Here is a 12,500-nt window from a genome sequence, read left to right as displayed (position 1 = left end):
CTTATGATGCCCAAGTTCACTTTCCCATTATAATGATGATATGACTTTTTTTCAACAGGTGACAGCAACAGCAGCTGTTGTTTTCATTCTGGCTGGAGTAAGAGTCCCAGTTCATACCTCAGACATCATGACTCGAGAACTGACCCATCCAGACCCCTGTACAAGGCTCAATGCTATTCTAAGGTTTGTTTGTTTTTTGTTTTATTGTTATATTTACCATCTAATTCTCTCAACCAGAGCTGCAGTGACAAAGGTAAGGTCAAAGACCCGCCCACCAACATGAGTAGGCTCTTGGCTGTTGAAAAGAGTAATCTTTGGGCATGACTCAAGCACCACAGCTATGTGGTACCCTGCCGCATCACTGCTCCAAGTGGGAGCCAAGATGGGGTGGTGGGCATTGAAGTCGCCCCCTATGAGGATAGGCCGCAGCAGCACAGATTTCAATAATATCTAAGCTCCTACATAGTACAATTTTTTGTTACTAGTTTTCTTCCAAAACCACACATTACTAATGCCTATGCTTAATTCATTATCATAAAAGACCCACAAAATTAAAGAGAATGTTTCACAGGTTCCAGGTACTGTGGCAGTCAAGATACCAGGCCTGGCCACGAATGGAGGAGGGAGGGCAGCTGACATTCAAGGTCCCTCCACATGGCATAGAATTCACACTGCCATCCCCCAAGATTGGTGTAGAGTCACTACCTGTTGTTGACCCTCCCTGGATGCCACATTTTAAGACAAATGTTGACGAAGTTACAGTTAACCAGATACAACACGTAAGTATCATTTTATTTGTTTTGATTGGTAGGATAAAATTAAGGATTAAGGTATTGAGTTAAGAAGAAGGAGAGTAATGGATATGAGTCAGTGGAGAGGTCGTTGGTTTTATAATGTAGATTTAACAGTAAAGTTTGTGAATAAGATTTAAACTAGGATGAGATCTAGAAAATTAATTTAACACATTTCTATTTTCGGTCATGGCAGCACACAATTGGATTTTGAATGTTTCAAATTTTTAATACCTGTAAGTACATGTAATTTATTAACCATCTAGAGTGAAGATACATGATTACATGATATTATTGTCTGCCTTTTCTTCAGAGGTCATTTGTAACAGCCACAAGAACCCGACGCAAGCTACAAGCTGAGATGGTCCGCTCAGCTCTGGAAGCAGAGGAGAAGAAAAGGAGGACAGAACGAGAGAACTTCTTGCTCACAACTGTTCCTGTAACCATTCAGGCTGCTTATGAACCTGCATTGCATCATGTGTCTGCAGATGACCATGAAGAAGGTATGGACTTGCATTTTGTAGCTAAAAAAGGGAAGCATCAATGCAGATAGTTTTAAATTTAGTAATGGAAACAGTATTATATGTAAAGATATTATTCTGATTTTGTTTTATGCTTAACAACATTTTTACATATGAGGAAAGATCATGTAAATAAGAATCCTTATACTTTCAAATGGAACTAATTGAAACAAACTGACATATTTCAACTTCAAAAAGGAGAAGAAGCAGAGTCAGATGTTGGTCGCGGAGGGTCACATCACGTGTCTGTAGCACAGCAGTTGTTTCCATCTTGTCTGTGTTCAGCTGTATTGACAATCATACATCTATTAGATGATCCAGCAGTTACTGCTGATGGTATAGCAGTATATGAAGCTGCACAACAGGTTTGATGACATTTGATGTATGATGAGATTTTTTGACATGGATAATCAATCAATAGGTTATAATTTGTTTGTAAATTTTGTAGGAAGTTGTAATAATATACCAATTACAATTTTATCAAGGAATATTGCCTCTGAGAAAGAAAAAAAATCATAAGACCAAGTGTGAAAGAATAAATTAAGTATTAGATACATAACACTCTTTTCTCAGGTCATCTGGTCATGCTTGGTGGAGGATTCTGCGCTATTCCTTAGATTCTTCCTAGAAAAACTAACACGAGAACGACAAGATGTTATGATTAGGCTTTTGCGGAGACTTGTACGCTTCATACCACGACTGCCATCACAGGTTAGCTTCATGCTTACATTTAAGATACTCTTTATTGTATTGTGTGTATGTTCTTCCTTCTTATCTTTGTTTGGCTAAACAGAGAAATGGATATGTTCATTTGATTGTACATATGCTAATGTTCTTATGTATTGGTATGGTGACCAAAACTTCAGGAAAGATATGATTTAATACTTTCTTTGATGTCAACAGGCTGCTTTTGCTCTGTACAATTACATGGTTGGCTATGTCATGTTTTACGTCAGAAGCCCACAGGAAGCATCTCAGGACCACATTGCTTCTGCTCTCTCTATATTGTGGACAGTAAGTATTGATCTCTATTACTATGGATTGATTCATCTAGATTTTTTTATTTCACTCTTTTAAACTAGATTTATGATATTAAAAATTTGAAATCATTTTTTTACTTGCATTTTTATTTAAGACAAAGTAGAAGTAGGTAATATACAAACTATTCATCTAATACCAAAGAAACTGATGCAATCTTAGAAGAAAACACATCATCTTTAACAGTTTTGTTCTCTAATAATTAATATATTTATCATAAAGGCATGAAGCTGTTCTTTTCTCTCCTAGTACACATTGTATATCAATTCTTATCATCCTCTCAATTAAAAGGTTGTACCCAGTATCCAAGGGATATTGTTCAAGGACCTAAAGCAGATCTTCAGGAAGGAACAGTGCGATTCCTCCCTGCTCGTGACGGCAAATGTGCCATCAGCAAAGAAGATCATTGTGCATGGTCCAGGGGGGGTTGATGGAGGGGGCATTCCATCACAGGTGAGTCAGTCAGTCTCTCTCTGTCTCTTTCTTTCACTCTCTCTCTCTCTCTTTATTGTTAGAGATTGTTTGAGAACTTATTACTTATAGATTATTTAAGCCACGATTATATTTGTATTCATTTATATTTATATTTGCATACATTTAAGCCTTTCCTATCTATTTTTGGATAAAGGCAGTTATTTATGAAATTCTGATTTATTTGATACGACTTCTTATAGACTATTATTAATCAGTTTATTAAAACCTCCTAACTCATTTAATCTTTTTTTCTTTTTTTTTTCTCTTGTAGTTTCCCATTCAAGAAGATACACAGTTCTGCCAGATCTTGCAGGAGAGTCTTGATTTCTTTGGAATACCTGAAGGAGATCACAAATACTACTTCCTTGTGGACCACAAGACCAGTAAGTGATGGAGTCCCTGTACTGAATCTGTAATTAAGGTAAATGAAGCTTAAAAGTAATAAGGAATCACAAATTGTTATATACCACTATCATTTTTTCTTCATTTGTATTTTCTCCTGATCTGGGTGATTTTAAAAGAAGGATATGAAGTACAGGGTCATGATTTACTTTATCCCAAGCTTAATTCTTCTTATTTCTGTCCACAACAGACCAGATTCACAACCTGCAATCATACGTCCGAGACTTCTACTTCTTCAAGCGGGCTCAGTATCCGCAGCTGTTAATGGTCCACATGGAGCCAGAAGCTGCCTACAATGCCCTGCAGAGGCAGGCCTTCACACTAAAGTTGCTAGAAATTGGGAAAGTTCTCATGGCCTGGTCTATACTAAAGCGCTCTGATCAGGTGCGTTTTTTTTAGTTTGTTCTGTGTTTTGTTGTGATATGTGTTGTGTCTTTCTCTCTGTCAATCTCTCTTTTCTCTCTCTTTCTCACTTTTACTCTCTCTCTCTCTCTCTCTCTCTCTCTCTCTCTCTCTCTCTCTCTCTCTCTCTTTTTTTTTTTTTTTTAGGCACATACACATTACAGCAATGACAGATTACTTATTAATTCCTTAGTGTTTTTTTTTCTTCATTTATAGCATTCATTTGTTCTACTAATTAACTTTTCCAATCTTCTGTACTGGTATGTAAGATAGAGTAAACTTCTAAAAGCATTTGTCATTAGATCCTTTTAGAGACTATGAAGTATTCTTCATAACACAATACATAAAATATTCTCCATAGAAGATACAGCACATATTTAGATTCCTCTTGACACTCAATTCTCTTTTTGATGTGTAGATACATCTGTCCTTCCATGTTTCAGGTTGCACAGAGAGTCTTTTTCCTCCACGAAGAATTAACAAAGTTGCCGTCCTTCCCAAGAAAGGCTTTGGAGGCGGACTTCAACTTGTATAAGGGAGGTGCCATGGGAAAGGTAAGACTTGTGTATTTCTCATGAATTATTGGGATGTATTATACAGTTGAAAAGTATTATCAGATTGAACTGCAGTTTTGCTATAGCTGTGTTCTGTGTGTGTGTGTGTGTGTGTGTGTGTGTGTGTGTGTTATCTTTGTTTTGCCCTTTTTAGTGATGTAGTCTTTTCAAGTTAACCCTGCTCCATATTATGATAACTTAGATTCTCTTCTTTCTCGTTTCCATTTAAATAACATTTAAAAGTCTTGCAATTATATTTGACATTTGTGTATATTTTCTTTCTCTATTGTGCATTGACTAGACAGAGGTTCTAAGTAACAGATTCTGTCATATTTATGCGTACTCACCATATTTTTCTATCTATAAAGATGTATATCTATCTTTATTTATGTCTATATCCCTGTATCATATCCTCCTAATAATAGTTCTGCACATTTACATCTGACCAAATAATTGACAGGAGGTGCGAGGGCTAGACCAGCTTCATAAGTACATGTGGGTGCAGCTCGTGAACCGGATGTTCGAAGGCATGGCAGGAAATCTGACATACACCACAGATATCCACCTGTTTCTGAATGTGATCAATGGAGCTCTTTTGCTGCACTGCGAAGATTCATCAATGCTTAGGCTCTGCATGGCCTCGTATGTCAACGCAGCACATCACTTCAAGAATCTTTTCTCTACAAGCGGGTGAGTTGCTTGTATAGGGATATCAGAATAGTATATTTAAGACAATTAGTTCCTTTCTTGGTGTGTGTTTTTTGTTTATGAGTTTGTGTGTGTGTGAATGTGTGTGTGTGTGTGTGTGTGTGTGTGTGTGTGTGTGTGTGTGTGTGTGTGTGTGTGTGTGTGTGTGTGTGTGTGAATGTGTGTGTGTGTCGTTATGTCCATACATTTGTACATGCTTGATTAACAATTAGACAGGCAATGGATACACAAATAGATATAGAGAATGCCTAAAAGGAAAGTTATGTTACAAACAAAAATTACAATGTTAACTTTTCCTTCCAGGTACTTACTTATTATGCCAACCATTCTCCGAGTCTACAGCAACTACCAGAGCAACAAAATGGCAGTGACTGTTGTGGAGTTTATAGTAAAACAACTCTACATTCTACATCGCAAGCCATTCATACTCCAGATGCTAGGTTCCGTAGCTCCTATACTAGACATGGATGATACGGCCATTTATGGTGATGCTAACAAAGTAAGATATTTTTGTATCAGAATTTAGATTTTGTCTTTAAAGATGGTCTCTTAAGTTCTGAAGCTTTTATGATGATTAAAATTTTCCTTCTATCAATCATTTTATTATTATCATTAAAGGGGTATTACCTAAGGACTGATTATACCCTATGATTCTTATAAAAAAAAACTTTCGATAATAAACAGATTTCATGTACTCTCTCTCTAGATCCAGCCACGACGTCTGTTTGACCTGTTGCTGTCTCTTGAACGGCATCATGAAGACCCTCTGAACATCCTAGATCTTATTACTGTTGAAAAACCTCTCAGGTTGTATGATATTTCTTTAAAAGTATATATTTTTATACAACTTTACTACATATGTTTATCCTCGTTTTCCTCTTTTTCCTCTTTCTCTTCATTTTTCTTCTCTTCTTTATTTGCCATCATCCCACACCTAACATCTGCTCAGACAACATCCATTTACTTATACCTATTTCACCTCCAGCATCCAGTCTCATATCTTGTGATCCCTGACTAACGCATTGAAATTTTTATCATGAGACACTTCTTGTACTCGAAGGCTCTTGAGCTGAGAGCAAGGTGTTGATTCTTGTTGTGCTATCACTATACTGCTATATAGCAAGATGTTCTTATAATGTCTGAATAACATGTTGTCCTATTTGATAAAATCTATCATGGATGCTAAGCGTATTATACCACTATGTTATATCCTTCTCTTTACTCTGTATTTTCATATTTTCATTGTTACTTTTTATATTTAATTGATTTTCTTCTTCATTTTCTTTCCATTTTGTCAAATTAGAGACAATATGATTGTCTTTCACTATTTGAGAGCATTACAGAGTTTTTTTTTTTTGTTTTTTTTTATAATAGTGGTATTTATTCATTCACTGAATCTACTTATATTGTTTAGGTTAATAAGATCTTCCTTATATTTAGATGTCTGCAAATAGAATGAGCATCTTATTGGAAAGTCACTCAATTTATGCTAATAACCTAAGATATCTGAAATCGTTGATTTTAACCCTTCTGAGATGGGCCACATGGTTCAGCCTGGGCTGGGCATCTTGAAATCTTGTGTGAGTTTTCTATTATTTTCTAGACAGACAGTATAAATTTCGAGTCTATATATGATAAATTAGCAAAGTAATTCTAATTACTAATTGGTATGGTGTCCTATTTACACAATGAAAAGAGTAAAAAGCTTGTAATTTCAACAAGAGAAAAATGCAATACTAAAGTGGTCTGACCACACAAAACATGCCTGTCACAGAGGTGTTAAAGACGTTTCAGAGCAATGAAATATATGTCTACCTTTCTGAATATATATACGTCTATTTTCCAAGGAAAATATATGATTATTATTTTCAAACTAACTAATATGATTTCTGAAATATGGAAATATCAAATTTATCTTCAGAGCTCTGGACTTCTGCTACCACGAGGAATCAGACTCGGTGACATTACTGGAGATTGTCGATATGTGTGTGACAGTTGTTGCTTACTCTGCAGACTCCAAGAGAGGACATCAGATGCTGGTGGGTTGAACTTTTTTTTCTCAATTTTTTTTGCCTTTAAACTGTTTTGACAGTATATATGCCGTAGAAGATTGAATAATGGATGTGTAGGGTGCTGGTGGTCGACTTTTAGCACACAAAGGGTGGTGGATTGGGGACATGTTGTGTGAGTAAAAGACTTGTGATAGTTAGAGATGTTAGCTTTTGTAGGGGTTAATGGTTTATTGTTGTTGTTTATTTAGTGTCTTAACATTTTATATATGAATATTCTTTATGTATTTTGTTGTTTTTTTCATTATGTCTAATTTATTCTCCCATTTATTATTTAGTCAAGTCATTATCTAAGTTGATAAATTTGACATCAAGCTTACTTGGAAGTTGACAAATGTCATTCAATTTCTGTAATTAAAAACTTTGGAAGAACATGGACAGAATCTGTTTATTAAATGAAAGTAAAGAAGCAAATATAAAGTGATGCTTACTATTTAAAGGAAAATTATGTAATGATCCTAAAATTTTGTATCTACCAATTTTTTAATGTTCTTGAATCTTTATACAACTGTTCTTTACAGACAATTTTGGAGGCAATTTTAGGGATGGTCCTGAGGCATCTTCAGGCCACAGCAGGACGAGATTTGCGTCAGGAAAAGGAGACAATACATCATGTTGCAATTGCTATGAAGACCCTGGTAACCAACAGTGAGCCTTTGGCAAAGTGAGTATTGCATGGTTTTGGTGTAAACATAGTTTAAAATGGCAGTAGATGCATAGTTGACATTTAGATCTCATAGGATCGGATATAGATGTTTATTTTACTATTTTAGAATTTAATATAAATACTACTTCAGGCTATAGGCAATGCTCCATTTATCTAGATGTACCAGGCAATTTGCCACTCCAGGAGCATATCACTCCTGATTCAAGATAGCTCAGATATGATAATGGACAGCTTTTCACCCTTATTTCATTTTCCCCAGGAACTACACTGGGCCCCAGAAATCAGCAGGCGAAGGAAAGGGCTCAAGCAGAGTCACATATTCAAAGGCATCCAAATGTTACAACCCAGCCATTGAGATAGACGAAGACTCGCACTCAAAGTACATGAGTGACTCCAAGAGATACCAGACGTATGAGAGGGACATTGAGGACTCAGAGGTAAGGTTTGTTATGTTAGTAAATCATAGTAGTTACTGTGGCAGAGTTTATAATCATTTCAGTTTCTAGACAATCCAACTGTTTAGAAACTAATTGTCTTGTTGCAAAATATCAGCGTATGGTATACATTTCTACAGTATTCATTTTTGAAAGACATATATTCAAATAAAATATTATATTCACAACTATATTTATACAACTGAACAACTGTATAGGTGTGAATGTGCAAGTTCTCTTATGTACATGTGTTTTGAACTTTGAATTGAATTATTATTTTTTTAAATAGGCACTGAGATATGACTTCCGACAACCACGTGACACCTTGCTGCATGTTGTGGCTGAGTTCCTGACAACATGCTCGACTAGATTAGCTGAGATCAATAAAAAGGCTGGACAAGAGAGCAAGCATTCAGACTTACTAGATACCAAGTGCCATTTGGTAAGTGCTGTAAGAGGGCAGTAAGTGTTATGATCTTAATAGTTCAGTGTTTATTGTTATATGTCAGATCTTGCAGATGGGGACATGTTTTTAAAAACTAGAATATGATTGATTCCAAATATAATATTTATTCATGTAGAGCATGCTTTTAGCCTTTAACCCACTCACGACGGGGGCATTCCAGCCTTGAATGTCACAATGCCGGGGCATTCGAATTATTAGGCCTAAATCAATTAACCCATTCACGCCGGGGCGGAATTTCGCCTACTCCCGATAACGCCGGGAAGATTTCAAGCGCGCAACCGTTCGTGCCGGGGTGTTTTCCCGCTGCGCGCGGTCGCGCTGACGCTCGCAGAGCGTTTTTCACCCACCCTATCCTTATGGTTTGCGTGATTGCGTCTAAAGTGTAATCATGTGTAGAAAGTAGTGCTATGTTCAGAGGATGTATATCAGTCGAAAAAGATGTTATAGCACTGTTTTTTTAGTGTTATTCTATTGAACTTTTTCCATATTCTTTACTCCTATGTTGTAATACCAATGGGAAGTGGAAGCATTCTTCTAGTGAGGTAACAAACATAGTTTTTTTTTTCAATTTTTTTTTTCTTCCTAAACGAAAAGAAAGAGAATATGAACAACCATACATGTGCATACAAGTGAATGCAAGTAACAGCAATGTTTTTTCAAGTGTCATTTTCTTTTAGTGGGGCAACAAAAAGATGTTATATATATTTTTTTTTTTTTTTTTTTTTTTATTCCTCGGCCAATTACAATTGATTTTACGATAGTCTTTCGACTCAGATCATCATATTCAACAAATCAGAAACAGAAATCACCATGCCGTAATCAAGATTACGTATGTACCTGAGACGTCATTCATATTACGTTATATCCCATTTTCTACTATTTAGAAGGATAAACTAAAGTAGCTAAGACAAATCAAGTATGAAAATCGAATTGTACTAAGAATAATCTATCATTCTAATGCGGACGTTTCAGCACGTCGCTACTGGCCTCCCGGCGCGCGGGCCGAAAATGTAGCACGTGCCAGGACGTCACCCGGGTCCGGGGCTTTTTTCGACCACGTGTCAGCACGTCAACCGGCGCGAATGGGTTAAATGGTTGGCACAATACTGTGCCGCCCGGCCACTGGGCTTTTGAATGAGCGGTACAGTACTGTACCACCCGTCCAGAGAGGGTTAACATAATATTTTCTCACAGCGATTAGCAGAAGTGGCACACAGTCTGCTGAAGGTGGCCCCATATGACCCTGCCACCATGGGATGCCGTGGACTCCAGAGGTACATGAATGAGATCCTTCCACACCCAGACTGGTCTCATGAAGACCTGCGACCCGCCTTGGTCAACATTCTCCGCAGACTTGACAAGATGTTCAACAAGATTGCCAAGAAGAACTCTATAAGGGTAGGGGTTCTAGTGCTTGAAAGTAAATATCATGGGGCGTATTGATGAATTTTTTGCTTGTATAAAATGGATATGACAATTATTTATCCAATGAGGTTATTTGTGTTTTTGGTTGTTTCAAAATTGTTAGTGAAGATAAAAAAAACATTATTCAAATCATATATTGTGTGATTAAAATGATTCATAGATATATTATTAATTTTATTCATTTATATGTGCATAGATATTTAGATATGTAGATGTACCATACAGGTTATTTTTTTCCTGATAACTAAATTTGTGTGTATGTTTTTTGGACTCAAAACTTAAAAGTATTTTCATTATGCAATTGAATTGATGTGTATAAGGAAGTGTTTGTTTATGCTGTATGTTGTGATCATGGATTATTAAGTAAGCAGATAATCACACAGCTTCAGTAATGCTATATCATAGTGTGCTTTCACAATGGCTTTGATGACAATATCATACCCTTCACTATATATATATTTTTTTGTATAATCAATTCACACTTTTTGTACTAGATTTTGATTGCAAAAGTTCACTATTAAGAACATATTTGACAAATTGATTATTTTAAAGATTAGATTTATATAGGAAGATTGAATTAGAAATAAAAAAAATTAGCAGCAATTGAATGTTACTAAATGTATCAATTCTATCTGAAGCGTCTGATTGACTGGGGAGCCGCAGCAAGTCTTCTGAAGGGCGTTTATACCACGCTCTCCAAGTATCCTTATATTGCACATCTGCCAAACCTCAAGATGGTTCTGCAAGTATGTCAGGTGAGTGTGAAATGTCTTTCATCCTTCAATATTTTGATCATAAAAGAAATTGAGTGGGTTCTTTGTTTGTTTGTTTTTTTGTTTTTTTGTTTTTCATCAAAGATATATCTATGTATCAAATATTCTGCATATGAATAGGAGACATAGATAACGAAGACTGGATTTTTTTATTTTTTTATTATAGATAAGTACATATACAGACAGATACGTAATATTAAATAATTTATTTAAGTAATATGAATTAATATATAAGAAGGAAAATTACATTTTTTGATGAAGAGGAGCATTTGCAACATTTTTTTAGAAACATCTCATCTCTTCAACAGTCACTGATCTTAGGAGAACGCATAGGGGACATGGAAGGCCATAGTGTTGCCACATGGACGCAAACGCCTCCTCCACACTTCTGCTCAATGGTAGTAAAGATTATAGCGATGCAGATACTGGCTCTTGGGGTAAGTTTATGGTTATTTCTAGTTATGTTTTATTATGATGGATATGCTGTTATATTATGTTTTCGTTTGAATTTTCTTCTGATGTAAGATTCTTTATTGTTTCTGTACATACCTTATATGGTATTTAAAGGTACTTAGTATTATTGTTGGATTTGTTGTCTGGTTGCTGCTGTTTATGTTTTGTTATTTGTTATTTTTGTATGTGAAGACAGAGAGGATAAAGACAAACACAAGGCCAGATGATGCAGATGAATAAATTTTAAATAGTCAAATGATTCATGTTGCTCTCAGAAATATTCAGTCTCTATAGCTGTCACAGTCAATTGTGCAGCTCTATTTATCTCAGTGTTGTTGTTATTTATCATTTATATTTATAATTTTTCTGTTGTTTACTTCCTTTTGCCTTGAAGACTGACACATCATCCATAGTAATTCCTATTTTACGTTGATATTAGATTTAATCTCATCAAGAGAACTACTTAATGAAATACTGATAAATTTATCATTTGCTTCTTACAGGTCAATGAAATTACTAGTTAATATCTAGTTATTTCATCATTCACAGTTATTTCTTCCAGCTGCAAGGGACATATGTTAAATTTAGTGTGATGTTGTAAATTATACAGTGTATACATGAGAAAGAAATGTATTGAAGGCCTGAATTTTTTCATGTCAGCATATATAATTCACAGCTCAAAACAGTTCATTTTATCCTCGTGTATTTACTTTTAGGAAGTATGCTTGGGCATCATTCTTATAGAGTAATCGTGTATCTATTGTTACATACAGTTCTTGCATTTTATTGCAGATGTTCAGCGAAGTAACAGGGGTGAGCTCAGTTGTGGAGGAATTTTTTTGTCCATAGTTCTTTTAACTTTCAAATCTTTGCATCTACCCTCAGACTTCATCATTAGACTTCCCTGTGAAGGCAGAATCCCTCAGCCACCAATTTTACAGTCTTGAGAGTGAAATATGGAATTTGGTTTTATTCATTTGTAGGTACTTGAGATCAGAAACTTAAAGGAAGGTATTAAATAGGTACTTTCCAAGTAGTAATTTAATGGGTGCTGCTCTGATATACCACATGTATTATGATGTGGTTATGACAGACTCTCTGTTTTTATTATGTCACTGCAAAATTAAATTTTTCATTATTTTTTTATCTTGGTGAATAGGTTAGAATGTATTTCATTTGAGTGTACAAAATGAATTCCATATTACATTTTCTTAGAATTATATACACCCTCTAGAAAAAGCAGAATTAAGCCCACCTAAGTATTACTTTGCACATATAACATGTAGAATTTAGAGTTGTATAGACTTTAAATCATGAAATCTT

At 35.4% G+C, this 12,500-nt stretch overlaps 1 protein-coding gene across 20 annotated transcripts in view; it reads left to right on the top strand.

The window, feature by feature from the left end:
• unc80 (unc80, NALCN channel complex subunit) overlaps window positions 1-12,500 on the top strand; it is a 123,609-nt gene that overhangs the window by 88,834 nt on the left and 22,275 nt on the right. For 17 of the 20 annotated variants that reach the window (XM_086538040.1, XM_086538047.1, XM_086538039.1 and 14 more), the window contains 21 exons: window positions 59-183; window positions 572-779; window positions 1,105-1,294; window positions 1,511-1,677; window positions 1,886-2,023; window positions 2,216-2,326; window positions 2,642-2,803; window positions 3,096-3,207; window positions 3,417-3,610; window positions 4,072-4,182; window positions 4,643-4,872; window positions 5,194-5,389; window positions 5,597-5,697; window positions 6,812-6,929; window positions 7,481-7,623; window positions 7,886-8,063; window positions 8,350-8,502; window positions 9,721-9,924; window positions 10,590-10,706; window positions 11,033-11,161; window positions 11,970-11,990. In XM_086538040.1, the coding sequence (XP_086394166.1) occupies window positions 59-183; window positions 572-779; window positions 1,105-1,294; window positions 1,511-1,677; window positions 1,886-2,023; window positions 2,216-2,326; window positions 2,642-2,803; window positions 3,096-3,207; window positions 3,417-3,610; window positions 4,072-4,182; window positions 4,643-4,872; window positions 5,194-5,389; window positions 5,597-5,697; window positions 6,812-6,929; window positions 7,481-7,623; window positions 7,886-8,063; window positions 8,350-8,502; window positions 9,721-9,924; window positions 10,590-10,706; window positions 11,033-11,161; window positions 11,970-11,990 (3,108 nt within the window). The remainder of the gene's footprint in view (window positions 1-58; window positions 184-571; window positions 780-1,104; window positions 1,295-1,510; window positions 1,678-1,885; window positions 2,024-2,215; window positions 2,327-2,641; window positions 2,804-3,095; window positions 3,208-3,416; window positions 3,611-4,071; window positions 4,183-4,642; window positions 4,873-5,193; window positions 5,390-5,596; window positions 5,698-6,811; window positions 6,930-7,480; window positions 7,624-7,885; window positions 8,064-8,349; window positions 8,503-9,720; window positions 9,925-10,589; window positions 10,707-11,032; window positions 11,162-11,969; window positions 11,991-12,500) is intronic. The other 3 variants (XM_086538044.1, XM_086538036.1, XM_086538034.1) reach the window with 1 other exon arrangement.

This window comes from Penaeus japonicus, unplaced genomic scaffold, assembly GCF_977035675.1.
Source record: "Penaeus japonicus unplaced genomic scaffold, GWHDUDI00000001_assembly GWHDUDI00000006, whole genome shotgun sequence".
NCBI lineage: Eukaryota > Metazoa > Arthropoda > Malacostraca > Decapoda > Penaeidae > Penaeus > Penaeus japonicus.
The sequence above is the reverse complement of the archived record's forward strand: the minus strand, read 5'-3'. Positions and strand labels throughout refer to the sequence as shown.